Here is a 24,695-nt window from a genome sequence, read left to right as displayed (position 1 = left end):
TACATTAAACGTTCAGTTTCAATTTTTTTTCAACTTTTACAGTACTAGTTCTTAAGGAATAAAGATATCACATTAGATTTTAAATATTGTTACCGAAAAAATAATATAAAAATTATTAAAAATTACGATTATGCTACTATATCCCAACTTTATTGAAAAATTCGGTAAAATATAAGGAACAAATTTTCTCCGTGTAGAGTAAAATTTTATTATTTTATTCTTTCAAGCTTTTATTCTTAATAGAATTTAATCTTAATTTAAAAAACTTTCTTCTTATTTCAAGAATATTACACTGGAAAAGAATTTCTTTTTAATAACAGATTTCGCACTTGATAATTAATTTAAAAAAAGTAGCTTTCAAAGTAAAAAAAAGTAGTAAAAAAAGTAGCTATCGAAAAATTAAACTTGACAAACAAAAAAACTCGTTTTAGACACTTCACAAAACTGACAAAAATTCCATTCTATATTTTATTTTCCTGCCATTTTCCTAATTTTCATCAAAAATATTCACTTCTTTCTTATCCAGGGTGTCTACTGAAAATTAGACTTGAAATTCCAACACATTTTCAGGACATTCCAGGACAGATTTTTTATTTTTCCAGGACATTTTTTATATGTGTAATATTATTTCATATTACGATTAACATAATTTAAATTAACCTACTTGAACAAAAATATTTATTTCATTATAAAAAGAGTTAAAAATCAATATTTTAGATACCAAATTCTTTAATCAAACGACAAATTGAAATTATTTTTCGATGGAACAAAAAAATTATTATTTTAAATTTGAGTAAAATTTTTGAATTATTAAAAATATTTAAAAGCAAAATATGAAAAATTTAAGGACAAAAATTCAAAATCCAGGACATTTAAGGACATTTTTTCAAATTCCAGAACTTCAAGGACCAGTAGACACTCTGTTATCCTGCTAATGAATTCAATTCCTGCAACAAATTTTATTATTCATATCAAAAAATTTTAATATTTATAACAAATAGATTTTTAATTCTTGCGAAGAATTTTATTTAAAAATTTTAAATAATTGATTTCCTTCAACTAATTTTATGCAAATTCTAATTTAAATAATTGAATTCCTGAGAAAGTATTATTCTTGATAAGAATTGAATTCTTACGAAGATTTTTACAGAAAATTTTTTTAAATAATTGAATTCTGTTTGGAAATTTTATGAAAAATAGCAGATATTGAAAATCATTAAATTGCGAAATGTTTTTAAAAATAATTAAATTTTACAAAGTATTCTATTAAAGTCTTTGAGAATAATTATTGAATTTTGTACTTTTGAAAATAATTGAATTCTTGTGATGAATATCACAAGTGTGTTATTTATGAAAATACATGACTCCCTCCGAATGATTTTATTATTTATGAAAATAATTGAATTACTGCGAAGAATTTAATGCCAAACTTTAAAACATTTGATTTTGTCGAAAATATGTAAGCAAATTGTATTTTAAATAATTGAATTCCTAGGAAATTTTTATTTTTTTTTGGAAAATAATTTAATGTCTGTGTAGAATATTGTCATAATTTTTGTTTAATAATTAAATTCTTTAGCGAAATTTTACTGAAATAGTAGAATATTGAAAATCATTGAATTATATAAGAAAAATTTTTGAAAATAATTGAAATTTTGTCATGAATTTTATTAAAAATTTTTTAAATAATTGAATTTTATTACTTTTGAAAATAATTGAATTCTTCTGATGAATACTTTATAAAGATAATTGAAATGTTGGAAATTTGTTTTAAAAAATTTTTTGAAAATAATTGAATTTCTGGGAAAAAGTTTATTAATTTTAAAAATAATTGAATTCTTGCGAATGATTTTATTAAATTTTTTTAAAATAACTGAATTTCCAAGAAAAAATTTATTAGTTTTGAAAATAATTGAATTCTTGTGATGAATATTGTTATTTATAAAAATAATTGAATTTTGCAAAAAAATTTATTAAAATGTCTCAAAATAATTGAATTTTCGGGAATAATTTTGTTATTTATCTTTAATAATTGAATTCTTTCGAAGAATTATTTATGTAAATAATTGATTTCTTAGGAAGAATTTTCTTAAAATCTAAAAGAATAATTGAATTATTTCAAAAAAATTAATTAAAATTGTATTTAAAATAATTGAGCGAATTTCAAGTAGTGTAAATTTGAAAAGAACAGAAATAGTAGCTTTTAGTGGCTAAAATCTAAAAAAGTATATAAATAGTAGCATAACACACTAGGTGACGTCAGAGGGAAGAAAAGTAGTGACGCCGGGGAAAAAAGGGACGCGCATGCGCGGGCGTCACTAATATATTTTAATAATTTTGTATTTAAATTAATTAAATGGTAGTTGATTCAAATATTGAAATTACGCTTCTTTAATTAAACTGTAATTAATGTAAATAAATATATTTATAAAAAAATAAATAATAAATAAAAAAATTTGATCTAAATAAAAATTGGTCTTCGACTCTGGTAAATATTCATTTGATAAATAGACAAGTAATCTATTTGAATTAAATAGATTTTTTTTTCTCAGTAAATGGAACTTTGGATAATTTTCCACCATAAAGCGTTAAAAACGAAATACGTAAAATGAAATCACTTACAGTCATTTTATGCAATGAAATCAAATATCTGTCGGAATGTAAGTTAATACCAATAAATTCTTGTTTCGAATTTCCGAAATACAATACTCCGGAGGTTCAAACACTAATCAGAATGAATTTCATATTTTGGAAACGATTTAATGGCGTATTAATTCAGAATCATATTCTGATAACTCAACATATAATTATGTAGATAATTATTTTTAAAAACATTTTTATTGTACTAAAATTTTCAATTTTCAAATGAACGAAAATTTTTTTCTTTAAAAATATTTTCTAAAAATTACTGCAGTTAATCAAAAAGTTATATAAATTCAATATTTATTACTTATTCAAAAATTAATTGTTTATTAAAATAAATTTTTTGTTACAAAAATTTAATGATTAAAAGTAGTAACAAAAATATTGGCGCTCTCTTCAACGTTTAAAATTTTAGGAACTTGAAAGATAAATATCGTCTCTTTATTTTTTGTTTTTAAAAATTTCAAATAGAAATTTCCATCATTTCAGGTTTTACTATAATGAAAAGCAGTAAAAGTTACTTTATATTCATTTTTTCCATGAGAGCATGTAAAGCAAATCATAATAAAAATACCATTATACTAAATTTAATACAAAAAATAAAAAGCATAAAATATTTATCCAGCTATTACAAAATTTAAATACGAATTTTGAATTTTCAGTTTACACAGTTTATAAATTGCAGTCCTATTATTTAAAAAAAACTTGAATTTTGCAGAATTTTAATTTAATTAAATTTCAATTTGACAGAATATTTATCGAAATTTTTTTTTTTTGTGGTTTTCTTTTTAAAAGTGATGTATCACTTGTTATGTCTCTCTAAATCTGAGTTTTGTTTGAGATAATAATAAAATAATAAATTTTGGCTCACTTTTTGCTTCAATTTAAGAATAAAAAAAAATTTTTAACGTCAGAGGGAAAAAAAGTGGTGACGCCGGGGAAAAAAGGCTCGCGCAGACGCATAGCGGCTGCGCGTTCCTTTTTTCCCCGGCGTCACTACTTTTTTTTCCTCTGCCATCACCTAGTTCATAAACTTGATTTATAAATAAATTTTTTCATGTTTTTCGTCACAAAAGTAATATTAAACACTAAAACTTCACTAATTCCGATCAGATATCCTATTTTTATTAACCAAAATGCAAAAATTCCAATTTTATCTCAAAGTTATAGTAACAAGTCTTATCAAAAAAAAAACACAGATGAATTGTGCAAACTATTGATTCAATTAAAAAAAAAAATACTTTTCCAAACTTCCTTCTTTTTTTTCCTTCTCTATTATAACTTTTTTCCCATTCCAATTAAAAAGCGAACTTCTATCAATAAGAGTGATGCACTTTGGCGAAGAAGAATTGAATGAAATAAATCTAGAAAAAAAGGGGGCAAAAAAGAACCATCATACCATTGAATCGATAATCCTCGTTATCCGGATCATCCTCATCAATATATTTTATGTCGGAGAGGTCAAAGTGCATTGCCAAGTCATGACAAACGTCTTCCTCATGATCAATAGGAAGAAGAATCGTTTTTGAAATTTCATCGTTTACTGAATGCTGTTCAAAATTTTTCGATTCACTGCTACATCTCGAACGTATAATACATCCGCACAAACCGATTTTCCGAAAAAACGAAGTCATCCTTAATAGTGAATTCACCTGTTCAAGTTTCACTTTTCCGATACTGTCAAGCATCATCGACTTCTACTTATCCATTTTTATGATCATTAGTCTTTATAGAAACTCTATAAAAAAAATTTTTTTTTATATATCTTTTCGATAGAATTCATTCGCTCTTATTTTACAGCTCTCGAGTTTTAAATTATGGGGCGGGGGGAATTTTTTTCTTCTAATCTTCAAGATTCTTCTTATAAAGGAAATCATATTTTTTCTGTTTTAATGCAATTTTTATCATAGTCTAAATTATTTGCTTCGTAATAGAAAAAAATTGATTTTTTCGAAGAGGTCCGAAGAATAATACTCCATTCGATTTTAACGAAAAGTAATTAATTATTAAGAAATTAACAGGGCTCGGATCGTCTTTAAAACTCAAAAAAAGTCGCTTTAGTTGCATAAATTCACAACAAAAGTCACGATAAGTCGCATAAAATTTCAAAAAAAGTCGGAAAAAAGTCGCATGAAATTTTAGAAAAAACGACAAAAAGGAAATACGAAATTGTCAAATAATTGTAAAAAAAAATCACATTTCTCGACAACACATACTTTAATATCAAACAATCCGGAATAAAATTAAATAAAACTTAAAAAAATTCATATCAAACTTTTAATAGCTTTGGTATTTTTAACATTTTTTTTTTAAATTCTCTTTAAAATGTAAATTGTTTTTATAAATAATAAAATTCTTCTCCTAAATTCAATTACTTTTAAACATTTTTTAAAAAATCTTTTCAAAATTTCAATTATCTTTATGAATTATTAAATTCTTTTCTGAAATTTAATTATTTGCAAAGTATTTTAATAAAATTCTTGTCGAAATTTCAATTATCTTTATAAATAATAAAATTCATCCTAATAGAAATTCAATTATTTTCGAAAGTAAGAAAGTACTTCGCAGAAATTCAATTATTTTCAATAATTTTTTTTTAATCTCCTCACAATTTCAATTATCTTCATAAATAATAATATTCATCATTGAAATTTAATTATTTTCAAAACTTCAGATAATATTCTTTGCAAAATTCAATTATCTTCAAAAGTAAGAAAATTCTTCGCAGAAATTCAATTATTTCAAAAAAATTTTTTAAATTCTCCTCACAATTTCAATTATCTTTATAAATATCAAAATTCTTCTGCAAAATTCAATTACTTTTAAACATTTAAAAAAAAATCTGTTTAAAATTTTAATTATCTATTTTTATGAATAATAAAATTCATCCTAGAAGTTCAATTCTTTTCGAAAGTAATAAAATTCTTCTCAGAAATTCAATTATATTTAAAAATTTTTTTATATTTCTCGTCAAAATTTTATAAATAATAAAATTCATCATGGAAAGTTAATTATTTTCAAAAGTTCTAATAAAATTCTTTACAAAATTCAATTCTCTTCAAAAGTAAGAAAATTCTTCACAGAAATTCAATTATTTTCAAAAATTTTTTTAAATTCTCATCAAAATTTCAATTATTTGTATACCTAAATATCAAAATTCTTTTGCAAAATTCAATTACTCTTAAACATTTTTAAAAAAATCTGTTCAAAATTTCAATTATCTTTATGAATAATAAAATTCTTCTCTGAAATTCAATTATTTGCAAAGAATTTTAATAAAATTCTTGTCAAAATTTTCATTATCTTTATGAATAATAAAATTCATCCTAGAAATTCAATTATTTAGAAAAGTAATAAAATTCAATTATGAAATTCAATTATGAAATTCAATTATGTTAAAATTTTTTTAAAAATTCCCTTTAAAATTTCAATTATCTTTATGAATAATAAAATTTTTCTCCGAAATTCAATTATTTTCACAAATTTTAATTAAATTCTTGGCAAAATTCAATAATTTAAAAAAATTTTTATTAAATTCTTGGCAAAATTCAATTATTTTCAGGAATTTTAATAAATTATCTTTGCAAAATTCAATTATTTACAAGAATTTTAAAAAAAAATTTTTCACAAAATTCAATTATCTTTATAAATAAAAAAATTCATTCTAGATATTTTAATATTTTCAAAAATTTTTTTAAATTTCTCGTCAAAATTTTATTTATCTTTATAAATAATAAAATTCATCCTGGTAATTTAATTATTTTTAAAAGTTCTGATAAAATTCTTTGCAAAATTCAATTAACTTCAAAAGTAAAAAAATTCTTTGCAGAAATTTAATTATTTTCAAAATTTTTTTAAAATTCTTCTCAAAATTCCAATTATCTTTGTAAATATCAAAATCTTTCTGCAAAACTGAATTACTTACTAATGTAAAAAGATTTGAATTTTTTGAAGAATTTTATTTCCTATGGTTATAAACATTTTTTTTCATTAATTTTTAAAAAACTTTAAATTTTATGAAAGCAATTGTAATTGAGAAATAGAAATGATTCAAATTATTTCCTTATGTTTGAGAATTTCCTACAAAAATATTAAGAAACGGGATAATATGTTATGTTTTTTCCCCAAAGAGAAGAATGATTTTGTGAACAATATTTTTTACAAAAAAAAATTTCTGCCATTTACAATTTAAGTCGAAAAGTAATTGAAAAATTTGAAAAAGGCGATTAGTCGCATTTTACTAAAAAAAATCTCGAAAAAGTCGATTCGTCGCATTTTTTCACAAAAAAGTCGAAAAAAGTCACATTTCCTTAGAAAAGTCGAAAAAAGTCGAAAAAGTCGCACAATCCGAGCCCTGCAATTAATTATTCTCCCAAATTTGAATTAGTAAAAACGTTTACCTACAAATTTAAATTTCGAAAGAATAAACATAAAAAAAGTGTCAAATAACTAAGACAATAAAATTAACAACCGTTAATAATTGTATTGTCCAAGAATAAGTGAAAAACCCGACAAATATCAAATTTAACAGATGAAAGACTCTTTTACAAGACAATTTTACGCATGATTAACTGCGTGCTGACAAGAATCTACTTTTCGACTTGTTTTTATCTTCATTTTTTCTCCCCGCCCCCCCAAAAAAAGAACTTCAATTAATCAAAATAAACGGTCGAAATTTTTCTCAATTATCACTTTTTCCCCATTATCATGACCGGTCGCGTACTCATCTCCGGCCCTTCCGGTCGCGACGTCGACATCGCTAAAGAAACACATTTCCGCGCAGTTATAGCTTTCGTAATTTCAAATTCAAACAACGGACGTAACTATAGCTTCTATTTGAGAATGTCGTTCTTCTTTTATTTTTATTTTCGCGGGAAATTTGAATCATCGACTAGAGAGAGCGAATAAAAAGTAAAAAAAAAAAATACACGATGTGTTTTATTGATATTTGATTTTGAATGAGAAAAAAATGGAAATAATAACTTCGTCAGTGTTCACGTACACGTGTCACGAGACTAGAAAATAAACGCGTCGGGAATGGATAGCACTGGCGCATATACGAGAGTTTATATTTGGAACTCGCGGATCCGACGTTAAAAAATAACAGCAAGAGAGCGTCGGTTCAACGATCTTTAAGACGAATATCATACGTCTTCTTTTTTGTTTTGTTCAAAAGGAAAAATTATAATAACAATATAATGGAAATTGTTTCAAATTTTTAATATTAGGATTCGAAATATACTTTAAAGGGAACAACAAAGATATGAGAAATAAGACATAAATGTATACGACGTTTATTGTCTTAGGAGAGATATTCTTTGTTTCAAATGCCTCCTTTCTTTCTTGCACGAAAAAAAGCAAGAAAAATCTTTTATCGTTGATGAATAGAGTGCAATATTTAATTAATAAATTGCTTTTCTTTTAAAAGCTTTTAAAGGAAGATCTTTTAAAAAATATTTCTTTAAACATGTCTCATGCAGTTCAGATATAATACTCATTTTCTTTATCATCATCAAAAGAAAATTATTGTCAGATATAATAGAGAAAAACGAAAGAAAAAGAAAGAGAGTTGAAAAAATTGACTTTGTTTTCTCTGTATATCTATGCGCGCCTTTTGTTTGTCACAGAAATGTATATATGTTGTCAGTGGGACACTAGTGACTAAAGCTCGATGCGAAAATCATGTTTTGTACGATTAAGTGTGCAGAGAATGATCGAGTTTCTGCCTTAAGCTAGGACAAGTTGAAATTAATTGTGTTTGCTCGATAGCTAAATAGCACCTTATATATATAGCATATCCTTGTTTACTGTAGCATAAACGATTTTATAAATTTTTCTCAATTTTATAAATTTCTTTCTCTGAAAAGTATTACTGTCATTTAAGCAATGTTTATATCTACAATAATTAATTATTTTTTACTAATTACCGAAGCAAAAAGTCAGCAAAAAATCTTTACTAACGATTACAGGGCTCGAACCAGTGAAAGTATTTAAAAATAAATTAAACTTTTTCATAACTATAAAACATGAAAAAATCTTTTAAAAATAATTAAATTCTTGTAATGAATTTTCATTATTTATGAAAGTAGTTGAATTTTGCAACAAGTTTTATTAAAATTCATGCGCAAATAATTGAATTTTACAAAGAATTTTATTAAAATTCCTGAAAATAATTGAATTTCGAAAAGAATTTTATTACAATTTTTGAAAATAATTGTATTTTGCCAAGAATTTAGTTAAAATTTTTTAAAATAATTGAATTTTTCCAAAATTTAATAAAAATTTTTTAAAATAATTGAATTTTGCCAAGAATTTAATTAAAATTTTTAAAAATAATTGAATTTTGCCAAGAATTTAATTAAAATTTTTAAAATAATTGAATTTTGACAAGAATTTAATTAAAATTTTTAAAATAATTGAATTTTGCCAAGAATTTAATTAAAATTTTTGAAAATAATTAAATTTTGCCAAGAATTTAATTAAAATTTTTTAAAATAATTGAATTTTTCAAAAATTTAATAAAAATTTTTAAAAATAATTGAATTTTGCCAAGAATTTAATTAAAATTTTTAAAAATAATTGAATTTTGCCAAGAATTTAATTAAAATTTTTAAAAATAATTGAATTTTGCCAAGAATTTAATTAAAATTTTTAAAATAATTGAATTTTGCCAAGAATTTAATTAAAATTTTTAAAATAATTGAATTTTGCCAAGAATTTAATTAAAATTTTTGAAAATAATTGAATTTCGAAAAAAATTTTATTATACATAAAGATAATTGAAATTCTAGGAAAAATTCTATTTCTTTTGAAAATAATTAAATTCTTTTAAAAAATTTTGGGTATTTATGAAAATAATTGAATTTTGCAAAAAATTTTATTAAAATTTCAGCAAATAATTGAATTTTGCAAAGAATTTTTTTTCAATTCCTGAAAATAATTGAATTTTGACAAGAATTTTATTAAAATTTTTAAAAATAATTTTATTTCACAGAAGAATTTTAATATTTCTAAAAATAATTAAAATTTTGACAAGAATTTAAAAAAAATTTTGAACGTAATTGAATTTTTGCGAAGAATTTTATTACTTTTGAAAATAATTGAATTTCTACAATAATTTGTAATTTTTCCAAAATTAAATTATTTTTTTAGTGTTTTTTTAAACTATAATTCTTCTTTAAATCCATTATTTATAATTATTTTTGAAAAAGTTCTTTGAGAATTTTTAATTTCATTTGTTTACAATTCAATTTTACGTAAAATTTCAATTATTCGAATATTTTTTAATTAAGGGCATTTGAACCTTGATGACGTTACAGTTTGTGCAAAGCATGTGTGACGTCATCAAGGTTCAAATGCCCTTAAACATATATTAACAAATAAAATCTTAAAGAAACAATTTCAAATAAATAAAATTTTTCAAAAAAAATTAATTCTATATAATTGTTAATTAGAAGTATAAAAAATTGAAACTTTCAAAGATTTTAATATATAAAACCTTTTTAAATATGTATATTCAATTATTTCTTAAAATTCACGCTATAATGCTTTTAATTTTCAATTATTATCTCAAATTGTAAATTAAATTCATTTTCAAATTAATTTTTATTTGAAAATTCTATACAATTATTTAAATACAAAAATAAATAATTTATTGAATAATTCAATGTTTCTTAAAATTCAATTCTCATAAAGAATTTGACGAATTTTTTTAAAAATTATTTTTTATCGAAAAAATTTATGACAATTCTTTTTTAAATAATTTTATTCTTATTAAATTTTTATTATTCATAAAAATAATTAAATGTTTTTGTAGAATTTTAACAAAATTTTTTTCTAAATTATTTATAAAAATAATTTATTTTTGCAAAATTTTTTTTTTAAATTTCTGCAAATAATTGAATTTTGCAAAGAATTTTATTAAAATTCCTGAAAATAAATTAATTTTGACAAAAATTTAATTAAAATTTTTGAAAATAATTGAATTTTACCAAGAATTTAAATAAGATTTTTGAAAATAATTGAATTTCGGGGAAGAATTTTAATATTTTTAAAGATAATTGAAATTTTGACGAAAATTTTTAAAAATTTTTGAACATAATTGAATTTTATGAGAAGAATTCTATTTCTTTTGAAAAAAAATAAATTCTTGTGATGAATTTCGGTTATTTATAAAAATAATTAAATTTTGCAAGAAATTTTATTTAAATTTCTGCAAATAATTGAATTTTGCAAAGAATTTTATTAAAATTCCTAAAAATAATTGAATTTTGCCAAAAAGTTAATTAAAATTTTTGAAAATAATTGAATTTCAAAGAAGAATTTTAATATTTCTATAGATAATTGAAATGTTGAATAGAATTTTTTTAAGTTTTAAAACGTAATTGAATTTCTGAGAAAAATTTATTAATTTATTAATTTTGAAAATAATTGAATTCTTGTGATGAATTTTGGTTATTTATGAAAATAATTGAATGTTGCAAAGAATTTTATTAAAATTTATTAAAATTGAAAATAATTGAATTTCGACAAGAATTTTATTACTTTTGAAAATAATTGAATTTCTACAATCATTTCTAATTTCTCTAAAATTCTCCAAATTATATCGTACAATTTACAATTACTTCCTATTAATAATTAATTAGTTATTTTTTACTAATTAAGCAAAAAGTCAGTCAAAATCTTTACAAACAATTAATTATTTTTATGTAACTATTTCCGATTTAGAGAGTGAGACGTAGAGTTTTAATTACTCTTTTTTCAAATTAAAAAAATTTACATCGGCGAAAAAATAATGAATTACAAGCTTTTATGTCATCGTTGATTATATTTTCATCGTGTTCTTTCGAAAAAACGTAAAATGTCGCAGAAATAAAAAGAACATCTGACGTTTTGAACTTTCCAATACATATATAGTAACTTTTCTTCTCCTTTGTTACAGAGGTGACAAATTGTCGATAGTTTAAACGAGTTAGTTGGATTACATTTAAAAGACATAAAATGTATCGAACTTTTTCAGTTATAGATAAAATCGTAAAAGACACTCGAGAAACATGTAAAATTATTTTTCTTCGCATGTAAAATTGCATTATTTGACAAATTTGAAATAAATCCGCAAAGAAACTATTATGGAGAAAAATTACATTGTCTGATATCGAAAGAAAAATGCAAAATATTTCCTGTGCTTTACATATAGATATAATACAGGATTATCAGAGGAAGAAATTTTTATTGTCATTTTGCAAATTGGTTTTCAATCTTATACATTATTTACTTTTTCAATATGCATTATTTACTTTCAATAAAATTCGTTTTGATTCAAAAATTTTTTTAACAAAAAAAATCAGTTACTGAATGAAATAGTAATATTTTACTAAAGGAATAGTTAATGCGGTAATTATTAGTAGAATTTCTCTTTTAGGTTCACAGTTTTTAAAATTAAAATTTAATTTAAAATAAATTTTAAAAATTACATTAATTTATAAAATAAAATAATAATTATTTTAGAAAATACCTGGCTATACAATGAAATAAATACTTAATTATTTTAGAAATTATTTTTAAAAATTAAAAAATTTAGAATTGGAAAAAGTTTTAAAATGCATATGATTGATTGTTTAGGATCCTAAATAGAAAATTCATTTAATTTTGAACAGATACATTGTGAATTTTACTGAAAAGTTAATTAGTCATATTTCTGCTAATTAATTATAGTTAAAAATAATTAATTACTAGTTAAATTTACATTTAGATTACGTCAAAATATAACGTGCTTCAAAAATTGTTTAACTAAAATTTTGAATGTTTAATTAAACGAAATTTTGCTTTCCTTTTAAATGTTTCCAAAAATTACTATTAAAAATTGGAAAAGTAATGTAAATTCTACAATTATTTAGTTAAAAATTAATTTCATTAAATACAAAATAATATTTTTTAATAGAAAATAATATTTTTTTAATGAATCACAAATTAAACGTAGTAACAATTTTCTAGAAAATTTATCGAAAAAAATCGATTATTTAAAATATTTTAATAAAATTGTAAGGAAGAAATAAATTAGGTTTTAAAATTTTGATAACACTTGTTTATAAGAATTAAAATTTATTATTTCATAAATAATATTCTTTGGCTAAAATTCAATTATTTTTAATATCATTTTAATCAAATTATTCGAAATAATTGAATTATTTTTTTAAATTCACATAAAATGACTCAAAAAATTCAAATATTTCAAAAATTTTTAATAAAATCCTTAGAAAGAATTCAATTATTTTCATAAATAAAAAAACTCATCAAATTATTTCAATTTTTTTAATACAATTTTAATTGAATTCCTCGAAAAATGTAAATTCTTCGCTAAAATTCAATTATTTTTAATATAATTATAATAAAATTATTAGAAAAAATTAAATTATTTTATTAAATTTATACATAAAATAACTAAAAGAAAAATTCAATTATTTACAAAAAATTTTAATAAAATCATATTAGCAAGAATTTAATTATTTTTTTAAATGCGTATATTTTTCACAAGAATTCAATTATTTTCATAAATAAAAAACTCATTGAATTATTTCAATTATTATTACTACAATTTTAATTAAATTCCTCTAAAAATGTAATTATTTTAAAAACTTTTATTAAAGTTCTTCGAAAGAATTGAATTTCAAAAAATGTTTTTTGAAGTTCAATTTTAAGAAATAATTATTTATTCTATAAATTTTTTTTTTCTATTTAAATAATTTAATTTCAATTCAAGTAGAAAAATAAATAAGGATTTATATATTTAATGAACAACAAATAATCAAGTATAAATAATTTAATTTAGAAATTATGCAAAAAATATTCTTTTAAAAAATTTTAATCAGAATTTTTTGAAGATAGTTAAGTTCTCGTAAAAGTTAAAAATATTTATTTTAATTTCGAATAATTTAATAAAAATTAAAATAATTGAATTTTAGCGACGAATTTTATTATTTATGAAAATAATTTATTTCTTATAAGCAAGTGTTATCAAAATTTTAAAAATTAATTAAATTCTTTCAAACAATTTTATTAAAATATTTTAAATAATTGATTTCTTTCGTAACATTTTCTAGAAAATTGTTACTCCATTTAATTTGTGGTTCATTAAAAAAATATTATTTTCTATTAAAAAATATTATTTCGTATTTAATGAAATTAATTCTTAACTAAATAATTGTACAATTTACATTATTTGTCCAATGTTTAATAGTAATTTAGTAATTCAGGTGGCGCAAGGGAAAAAGGGATGCGCAGAAGCGAAGCGGCTGCGCGAGCCTTTTTTCCCCGGCGTCACTACTTTTTTTCCCTCCGAATTCACCTAGTTCATAAAAATATTTTTTTTTATTCTAAAATCGAAACAAAAAGTGGAATTTTTTTTTTCTTATCTCAAACAAAACTCAGATTTAGAGAGACATATCAAGTGATACATCACTTTATAAAAAGAAACCGACAAAAAATAAAAAGCAAATTTGACTTTCTATTTAAAGTCATTGTTCTTTATATATACACACATATATGACATGCAGTTATTTATTTTAAAAATCCATAAAATGTATTTCAGGAAAGTGTAAAAAGCTCTCCATTATTTCTGCATTGACTTCTATTCAATCTTCCTCCAGCTATTTTCTATTTTTATCCCTTACTCCTATTCTGTGTAAAAGGTGTAAAAAAGTTGGTCATATTTTCTCATGCATTGATCGCACATCTCTCTTCTGTGTGATGAGAGAAGAATAAGAGAGAAAAAAAAAGGAAATGGGTGGAAAAATGTCGAACCGGTCGCTTGTCATTATCACACACACACACACACACACTAACACACACAATTATATTTCGAAGTAAACAGCACGTGAAGTCGATTAGCAAGTTTTAGAAGCGCTTCGAAATCAAATCGACAAGTCGCTCGCTCGACCGGGAATTGCGAAAGTTTTACCGGTCAAGTATGTGCTGACGTCATTTAAACGTGAGAAACAAAATTATTAATTTATTATGGGCGCGAGATTATTTTTGGAATATTGAAAAACTTTGGGATTCTCGAGAAAATAGTATATTTGAATTTTCAAGGGGATTTTTTTTTGTCGCAATTTGGAAGACTTAATTGTTAATTATAAGTCCACCCCAGTTTTTAAAGCGCTGTGAAATTAAGTAATTAAATTTTAATTCCAACCACTTTGAAAAAAAACTTTCATTTTAGTTCTAATTTTTTTTTTTTTTTAATTGTGAAAAGTAAAAGCCAGAATTTTTCGAGCGTAAAATATCATTTGAAACTTGGGGTATGAAGATAAAATTTTTTGAAAGAAATGAGAATTTAATTTACATTGTACTTTTATTGTTAATTAGATTGTTAACAATTTCAAGTTCCATTAGAATTTCCATTTTTGGTAAAAATAATCTAAATGCTTAACCTTTAGGGATATTTAGATATTTTTTATAATACCTATATATTTTTAATTGATTATAAAAATAATCGATTTATAGAAGAATTTTAATTAAAAACAATTCTTCGATCCAGCTCCTCAATTTTAATCAAATTCATGGCGAAATTCCAATTATTTTTAAAAACTTTCCTCAATTCAATGATTTTTAATAAATCTACTACTTTAATAAAATTTTTAAAAGAATTCAATTATATAAAAAAACTTTTTACATTCTACGCAAACATTTAATTATTTTCATAAATAATAAAACTCATCTCAGATTTTCAATTATTTTTAATACAATTTTATTGAAATTCCTCGAAAAATGAAATTATTCTTAACATTAATATTCGTCAAAAGAATTAAATTATTTAAAAAGACATTTTAATAAAATTCGTCTCAAGAATTCAATTATTTTTAAAAGTAATAACAATTCTATAGAATTTATTTATTTATTTTTTTTTTATTTTTTATTTAATTTTTTTTTTTTTTTTTTTTTTTTTTTTTTTTTAGAATTTTTTTTGAAAAATTTTATTTATTTGAAATTATTTTTTTAAGATTTTATTTGTTAATATATGTTTAATTGAAAAATATTCGAATAATTGAAATTTTACGTAAAATTGAATTGTAAACAAATGAAATTAAAAATTCTCAAAGAACTTTTTCAAAAATTATTATAAATAATGGATTTAAAGAAGAATTATAGTTTAAAAAAACACTAAAAAAATAATTTAATTTTGGAAAAATTACAAATTATTGTAGAAATTCAATTATTTTCAAAAGTAATAAAATTCTTCGCAAAAATTCAATTACGTTCAAAATTTTTTTTAAATTCTTGTCAAAATTTTAATTATTTTTAGAAATATTAAAATTCTTCTGTGAAATTAAATTATTTTTAAAAATTTTAATAAAATTCTTGTCAAAATTCAATTATTTTCAGGAATTTAAAAAAAATTCTTTGCAAAATTCAATTATTTGCTGAAATTTTAATAAAATTTTTTGCGAAATTCAATTATTTTCATAAATACCCAAATTTTTTTAAAAGAATTTAATTATTTTTAAAAGAAATAGAATTTTTCCTAGAATTTCAATTATCTTTATGTATAATAAAATTTTTCTCCGAAATTTAATTATTTTCAAAAATTTTAATTAAATTCTTGGCAAAATTCAATTATTTTTAAAAATTTTTATTAAATTCTTGGCAAAATTCAATTATTTTCAAAAATTTTTATTAAATTCTTGGCAAAATTCAATTATTTTTTATAAATAACCGATATTCATCACAAGAATTCAATTATTTTCAAAAATTTTAATTAAATTCTTGCAAGAATTTTAATAGAATTTTTTGCAAATTCAATTATTTTCATAAATAACCAAAATTCAACAGAAGAATTTATTTATTTGCAAAAGAAGTAGAATACTTCTCAGAATTTCAATTATGTTACAATATTTTTTAAAAATTCGCGTTAAAATTTCAATTGTCTTTAGAAATATTAAAATTCTTCTCCGAAATTCAATTATTTTTAAAAATTTTAATAAAAATCTTTTCGAAATAAAATTAGTTTCAGGAATTCAATTATTTTTGAAAATTTAAATTACATTTTTGTCAAAATTCAATTATTTTCAGGAATATTAATGACATTTTTTGCAAAATACAATTATTTTCATAAATAACTAAAATTTATCACAAGAATTTAATTATTTTCAAAAGAAATAGAATTCTTCTCAGAAATTCAATTATGTTAAAATTTTTTTTTGAAATTTGCGTTAAAATTACAATTATTTTTATAAATATTAAAATTTCTCTCTGAAATTCAATTATTTTCACAAATTTTAATTAAATTCTTGGTAAAATTCAAATATTGTTAAAAATTTAAATGTATTGAATGTATTGAATTTGTCAAAATTCAATTATTTTTAGCAATTTTAATAAAATATCTTTGAAAAATTCTAAGTATTTGCAGGAATTTTAATAAAATTTTTTGCAAAATTCAAATATTTTTAATAAATAACCAAAATTCTTGGCAAAATTTCAATTATTTTCAAAAAACTCTTCTAAAAAAAAAAGTTTCAAAAACTCTTTTCTCTTTGGAGAAATTCAATTATTTTTAATCAAATTTTAATCAAATTTCCGAAAAATGAACATATTCTTAAAAAATTTTATTAAAATTTGTCAAGAGAAATCAATTATTCAATTATTCAATTATTCAAATTATTTAAAAATTATTCAAAATAATTCAATTATTTAAAAATTTGTTGATAAAAGTCCTAATAAAAATTCAATTTTAAGAAACATTCAATTATTTAATAAAATATTAATTTTTGTATTTAAATACTTAATTGAATTCTCGTAGAATTTTCAAATAAAAATTGATATAAAAACGAATTTCAGTTAAAATTTTAGATAATAATTGAATATTAATAACACAGCGCGGATTTTTATAAATAATTTAATTTTGAAAAAGTTTCAAATTAAAATCTTTTAGAAAATTTGAACTTTTCATAGTTTTAATTAATAATTCTATAGAATTTATTTTTTAAAAAAGTTTAATCGAATTTTTCTTTAATTCTTCAAGTTTTTAATTTCTAATTTATCTAATTGAAGAATGTCAGAATAATCAAAATTACGTAAAAATTCATATTGAAAATAATTGAATAATATTTACGAAGAATTTTATCATTTTTGAAAATAATTGAATTTTTGCGGAAAATTTTATCAATTTTGAAAATAATTGAATTCTTGCGAAGAATTTTGTAAATTTTAAAAATAATTGAATTATTTCAAAGAATTTTATTCAAATTTTTTTAAAATAATTGAATTCCTGTGCGAATAATTTTATTATCTATAAAAATAATTAAATTCTTGACAAGATTTTTAAGGAAATTTAGAATTAATTTTTCTCAAAAAGTTTCATAGAATTTTTTTTTTAATTATTTAAAGTTTTTAATTTCTAATTTATTTAATTGAAGAATGCCAGAATAATCGAAAGTTTAGGTAAAATTGAATTGTAAACCAATAGATTTAAAAATTCTCAAAGAAGAACTTTTTCAAAAATTACTTATTAAAAAAAATTGTTTTAAAATTGAATTTTAGTTTAAAATTCTAGAAAGGAAGAATTGAATAGAATTGAATAGAACAGGAAAAAAGTCGTTTTGTCTGAAAATCAGGGAGTTTGGTAAAATTAAGAATAACGTTAAAAATTAAATTAAAATTAAAAATAAATTTTTGTAAAATATAAATGTAGTTTTAAAAACCTGGAAAAATGACGTTTTTTAACCTGGAAAACCTGGAAAAGTCAGGGAATTTGAAATGAGGAAAAGCGTGGCAACCCTGCGCGTAAAAATTAGATTCGTGGAACGAAATCAAAAGGCAATTAAAATGAACACAAGAATTTTGTTTATTACAAAAATTGTAATTTCTAAGAACTGATAGAAAAAAAGAATTTTTTTTGAAAAATAACAGGACTTTTTTTCATCAAAAAAATGTAAATGTAAATGTAAAAAAATGTGTATGGAAAAAGCTCTCGCGTTAATTAGTCTCTGTACGATTCAAGGTTTCTAAAAGTAAATAAAAGGAAGTTGGAACAATTCAAAGTGCTCATTAATTTATCTTCTCCTTACGAAGCACTGGCGATATGTATAGGAACCTCATAGGAATTCAATTGCTGACCTCTTTTCTAACAACTCGTTTTTGGCATTAGCCCAGAGTGCACTTTTATCACTCGGGTGCGACGACTGTGCTGGGAGAGAAAGTGTATATTTTCGTTTCCCTATCGCGAGAACATACATCATTTCTCCATTCGATCGGAAATTTATCTTTCGCCAAATTTACGCAAAAGAAAAAAAAATCTAAAAAAAAAATATATCTCACTGTTCCTCGACAAAGTCCTAATTTAACGTCATAAATCACATATCCAAATCTTTGCATTTTCAATATCGAAACATATATGTATCTTTTACCGCGAGCTGTATAATCCTATCTATTTTCCCATATCAATTTTCACTTCGGAAAATTCGAGCTGCTTATATGATTTTCCTGAGGAAAAAGAAAGTATACACTTTGGGAATTCAATAATCGCAAAATAATTGCTATATAGTAAATAAATATTTATTCTTTCTGAAGATATTATTAATAATTAATTACTAAATAATTGCTATAGTAAATAAATTATTCTTTCGGAAGATACTGTCAATAATTTATTATTAAATACTAATAATAACTCAGAGTTGCTACAAAAATTTAATATTTTTCTTTTTCACCCTAAAGAATATTCTGCTTTACTCTAAAAATAGTTAGATACTTAAAAAAAAATTCAATGACTTATAAGTCATTGAATTTTACAATAAAGATGACCCGAGTGATAAAATTATTTATTTTATATTACAAGAATACTGTTACTGTAACTTCTTCAAAATTATTTTCATCATTTCAATTCAATTATTATTTTCCACAATTTTTAAATAAAATTCTTCATTAAATCAATTATTTCTTTTAAAAAAGTTCTTTGAGAATTTTTAAATCCATTTGTTTACAATTCAATTTTACGTAAAATTTCAATTATTCAAAAATACTTCAATTAATAAGTATACATTAAAAAATAAAAACTTGTAATTATTATTAAAAATTTCGATTAAGCTTTTTGAAAAAAATTAGTTTCATATAGAATTAAAAGTATGAAAAATTCAAATATTCAAGGATTTTAATTTGAAAACCTTTACAAAATTATTGCAATTATTAGAAAAAAATAAAATAATAAATAATAAAAAATTTTTTTAAAAATTCAATTATTGTCTAAAACTTTAACTGAAATTAATTTTTAAATCATTTTTTATTAGAAAATTCTACGAGAATTTAAATTGAATTCTTATACATAATTTTATCAAGAAATTTTTAAATAATTGAATTTATTCGACGAATTTTAATAACATTTTTAAGAATAATTACATTTTTCGAGAAATTCGATTAAAATTGTATTAAAAATAATTTAAATTCTGCAATGAGTTTTATTATATTTATGAAAATAATTAAATTGTTGCGAAAAATTTTATAAAAAAGTTTCAAAAAATTAATTTTTTTAAAAAAAAATTTATGCAAATTCTATTTTTTATAATTGAATTCCTGTGAAATTTTCATTATTTTAGAAAATAATTGAATATTCGTCGAGAATTTTGTCAAAATTTTTTTTAAATAATTGAATTCTTTTGGGAAATTTTACTTAAAAAATAGATAAGAATACAAATTATTGAATTAAGAAAAATTTTTGAAGATAATTCAATTTTGTACTAACTTTTGAATATAATTGAATTCTTGTGATGAATATTATTTATGGAAAGAATTGACTCCCTCCGAATGATTTTATTATTTATGAAAATAATTAAATCCCTAAAAAGAATCTTAAAATTTAAGAAAATAATTGAATTACTGCGAAGAAATTAATGCAAAATTTTAAAACATTTGATAAACATTGGAAAATAATTGAAATATTGCCTTGAATTTTATTAAAATTTTTTAAAATAACTTAATTTTATTACTTTTGAAAATAATTGAATTCTTGTAATGAATACTATTATTTATGAAAATAATTGAATTTTACAATGAATTTTATTAAAATTCCGGAAAATAATTGAATTTTCGGGAATAATTTTGTCATTTATCGACATAATTGAATTCTTGGGAAGAATTTTAATAAAATCTAAAAGAATAATTGAATTATTTGAAAAAAATTTAATTAAAATTATATTTAAAATAATTAATTTCTTCCGAACAATTTTATTAAAATATTTGAAAATAATTGAATTCCTGTGAAAAATTCTAATTTATTTTTGTAAAGAATTAAATTCTTCCAAAGAATATTAAAAAAACATTTTTTTAAATAATTGATTTCTTTAAAGAATTGAAATTAAATTTTTAAGAATTTTTTTTAACATTTTTTCCGCAATTCTTGTAAAATTGTATTAAAAATAATTGAAATCCTATACGATGAATTTTATTATTTATAAAAATGATTTAATAATTGCTAAGAATTTTCTTAAAATTTTTCAAAATAATTGAATTCCTGAGAAGAATTTTATTGTTTATGAAAATAATTAAATTCCTGTAAAAAATTTTATTAGTTATGAAAATAATTAAATTTTTAGTAGAATTTTATTAAATTTTTTTTTTAAATAATTGAATTCTTTTGGAAAAATTTATTCAAATATTAGATCTTGAAAATCACTAAATAAAGGAAATTTTTGAAAATAATTGAATAGTTGATAAGAATTTTATTAAACTTTTCAAAAATAATAATTGAATTCTTGAGAAGAAATTTATTATTTATGAAAATAATTGAATTCTTGTGATAGATATTGTTATTTATGAAAATAATTGAATTTCACAATGAATTTTATGAAAAATTTTAAAAATAATTGAATTTCTGTAAAGAATTGTAATATTTATTAAGTAAAGTTCAATTCTTTCAAAGAATTGCGTTAAAATTTTTAAAATTGAAACTAATTTCAATAGAATTGAAATTAAAATTTTAAAAAATAATACTTCATTAAACCCTGACTTCCTGACCTGTGGCAACCCTGATACTAAATACTATCTATTAATACAAAATACTATTAATAGCAAATACTATTAATACCAAATACTATAAATTATTTAAATGCTAATTAATTGTTTGTAATCTCTGTCTTTCTTCAAATTTTTCGCATTTAATAAATTTATTCCCTTATTTTCTGTTCTTCTTTCTTTTTGCGGTGAATATTGTGTGATTAGTTTATTAAAGCAGGATGTGTCCGCACGAAGATTTACGGATACAAAATGTATGTAATTATACAAGCGGAAACCTTGATCGATATTTATGGTTTTTAGTTGACACAAAATCTTTTTATGGATATGGAGTAAAAGAGATTTATTAATGAAGTAAAAAAAATACTCTTTTTTTTTTAAACAACGAATTTGTATATATACGAGAAAGAGAGAGAGAGAGAGAGAGAGAGATGTAATGAATCTATATATGGCGTATACATATTAGAATTGTATAATGCACATACTATTAAGAGTAGGTGCACGTCATTTAAAAGCCTGACGTTAATGCGTGTATGTAACCCAATTAGATATAGCTTTCACAATGCATTTCAAGGAATGTATGGAACGGCATTAAACGAGTCTGACATTCTTTCAATTGAGTTTGCCTTCCAATTCATACGTATATGTAAACCGAGGTAAATATAATAAGCGTCTTGAAATCGTTTGCATATGCCCATATCAATAACATATACACCTATACAAACTGTTATGTTCAATGGTGTTCAATATTCTTCAGTTTCAGAATTTCTTTGACAAATTTTAGTAACAAGGTTCTTTAATATTTTGAATTTTCATTTCTTGTTACGTAGATGGGATTTTTTATTCTTGCCGCAGTCTTTATTCTAAGGATATGAAATTGATGCGACAAAAAAACGAATCAAAAGTGATATTTTTATATTTTTTTTATTTTATATTTTCAGGGCTCGAACTAGTGAAAGTATTTTGAAATACGGACTTTACGGACCAAAAATGAAAAATTACTGACAAATATTGACAAATATTATAATAATATGACAAATATTTTTACTTAAAACTATAAATTAAATTAAATTTTTCATATTCTAAAACATAAAGATAACATTGAATGATAAAATAATTTTCAAAATTCAATTATTATTTTCAAGAATTTTTAACTAAAATTCTTCTTTAAACCGATTATTTTTAATAATTTTCGAAAAAATTCTTTGACAATTTTCAAATCCAATTGTCTGCATTATTCAATTTAAAGAAATTTCAATTATTCGTAAATTCTTCAATTAAATATATATTAGAAAATAAAAACTTAAAATAATATAAAAAAAATCCGCAATTAAACTTTTTCAAAAAAATTACTTTCAAAATTCAATTATTTCTAAAAAAAATTCACGCTACGCTGCTTTTAATATTCAATTATTATCTAAAATTTTAACTAAAATTCATTTTTATGAAATGAAAATCAATTTTTATTAGAAACTTCTACAATTATTTAAATACAAAAATAAATAATTTATTGAATAATTCAATGTTTCTTAACATTCAATTCTCATAAAGAATTTGACGAATTTTTTTAAAAATTGATTTTTTATCGAGAAAATGTATGACAATTCTTTATTAAATAATTAAATTCTTCTTAAATACTTGAATTCTTATTAAATTTTTATTATTCATAACAATAATTAAATGTTTTCGTAGAATTTTAACATTTTTTTTCTAAATTAATTGAATTCCTTTGGGAATTATTATAAAAATAGTAGATGATATTAAATAAATCATTGATTGAGAAAAATTTTTGAAAATAATTGAAATTTTGCCAAGAATTTTAAAAAGATGTTTGAAAATACTTGAATTTCTTAGAAGCAATCTATTACTTTTGAAAATAATTGAATTCTTGTGATGAATTTTTATTTATAAAAATAATTGAATTTTGCAAAAGACTTTATTAAAATTCCTGCAAATAATTGCATTTTGCAAAGAATTTTATTAAAATTCCTGAAAGTAATTGAATTTTGACGAGAATTTTTAAAAAAATTTTAACATAATTGAATTTCTGAGAAGAATTCTATTTCTTTTAATTTTAATTAAATTCTTGTGATGAATTTTGGTTATTTATGAAAATAATTGAATTTTGCAAAAGATTTTATTAACATTCCTGAAAATAATTGAATTTTACCATGAATTTAATTGAAATTTTTGTAAATAATTGAATTCCTTTAAAGAATTTTAATAAAATTTTCAAAAATAATTGCATTTTTCGAGAGATTTATTTAAAATTGTATTAAAAATAATTGAAATTCTGCTATGAGTTATATTATTTACGAAAATAATTGAATTCGTAAAAAGAATTTTAGTACGAAATAATTGAAAATTACAAAAATTATTGAATAATTTCTGTAAGAATTTTATTATTTATGAAAATAATTTAATTATTGTGAAGAAATTTCTGAAAAAATTTGTAAATAATTGAATTCTTGGGAAATTTTTATTATTTTATGAAAATAATTAAAGGTTTGCGATTTTTATTAAACTTTTTTTTTAAATAATTCAATTCATTAGGAAAATTTTAGTAAAATAGTATATAGATATTGAAAATCATTGAATTAAGGGAAATTTTTAAAAATAATTGAAATTTTACCAAGAATTTTATTAAAATTTTTGAAAATAATTGAATTTCTGCAAAGAATTTAATTATTTCTAAAGATAATTGAAATTTTGACGAAAATTTTAAAAAAATTTTGAACAAAATTGAATTTTTGAGAAGAATTTTATTATTGTTGAAAATAATTGAATTTCTGCAATTATTTGTAATTTCTCTAAATTTCTCCAAATTCTGTTGTAGAATTTACGAACTTTTTGTCCTTTTTTAATTAAATTAGGGACTTTATGGACCTTTTTTTTTAAAAAACTGACTTTCATGGACTTGAAGCAAATTTACGGACCTTTACGGGATTTACGAATCTAGTTCGAGTCCTGAATTCTTTTTTTTTAGGAAAGAATAATTTTTGTTTCTAAAAAATAACATAAATAATTAACGTCGATAAAGAAAGGGGATTTCGATA

The 24,695-nt window shown here is 20.6% G+C and overlaps 1 protein-coding gene across 4 annotated transcripts in view; it reads right to left on the bottom strand.

The window, feature by feature from the left end:
* Nucleotides 1-24,695, bottom strand: part of LOC122501155 (protein PALS1) — a 207,994-nt gene that overhangs the window by 135,655 nt on the left and 47,644 nt on the right. Inside the window, exon 1 of one of the 4 annotated variants that reach the window (XM_043610432.1) lies at nucleotides 4,043-4,346. The exons of the other annotated variants lie outside the window; for them this stretch is intronic. Coding sequence (XP_043466367.1) covers nucleotides 4,043-4,334 — 292 coding nt within the window. The 5' untranslated portion in view covers nucleotides 4,335-4,346. Of the gene's footprint in view, nucleotides 1-4,042; nucleotides 4,347-24,695 lie in introns of those variants that run through there. 4 annotated transcript variants of the gene reach the window in all.

The sequence above is a fragment of the Leptopilina heterotoma genome, unplaced genomic scaffold (genome assembly GCF_015476425.1).
Source record: "Leptopilina heterotoma isolate Lh14 unplaced genomic scaffold, ASM1547642v1 Lhet_206, whole genome shotgun sequence".
Lineage (NCBI taxonomy): Eukaryota > Metazoa > Arthropoda > Insecta > Hymenoptera > Figitidae > Leptopilina > Leptopilina heterotoma.
This window is presented reverse-complemented; position numbering and strand designations above follow the sequence as displayed.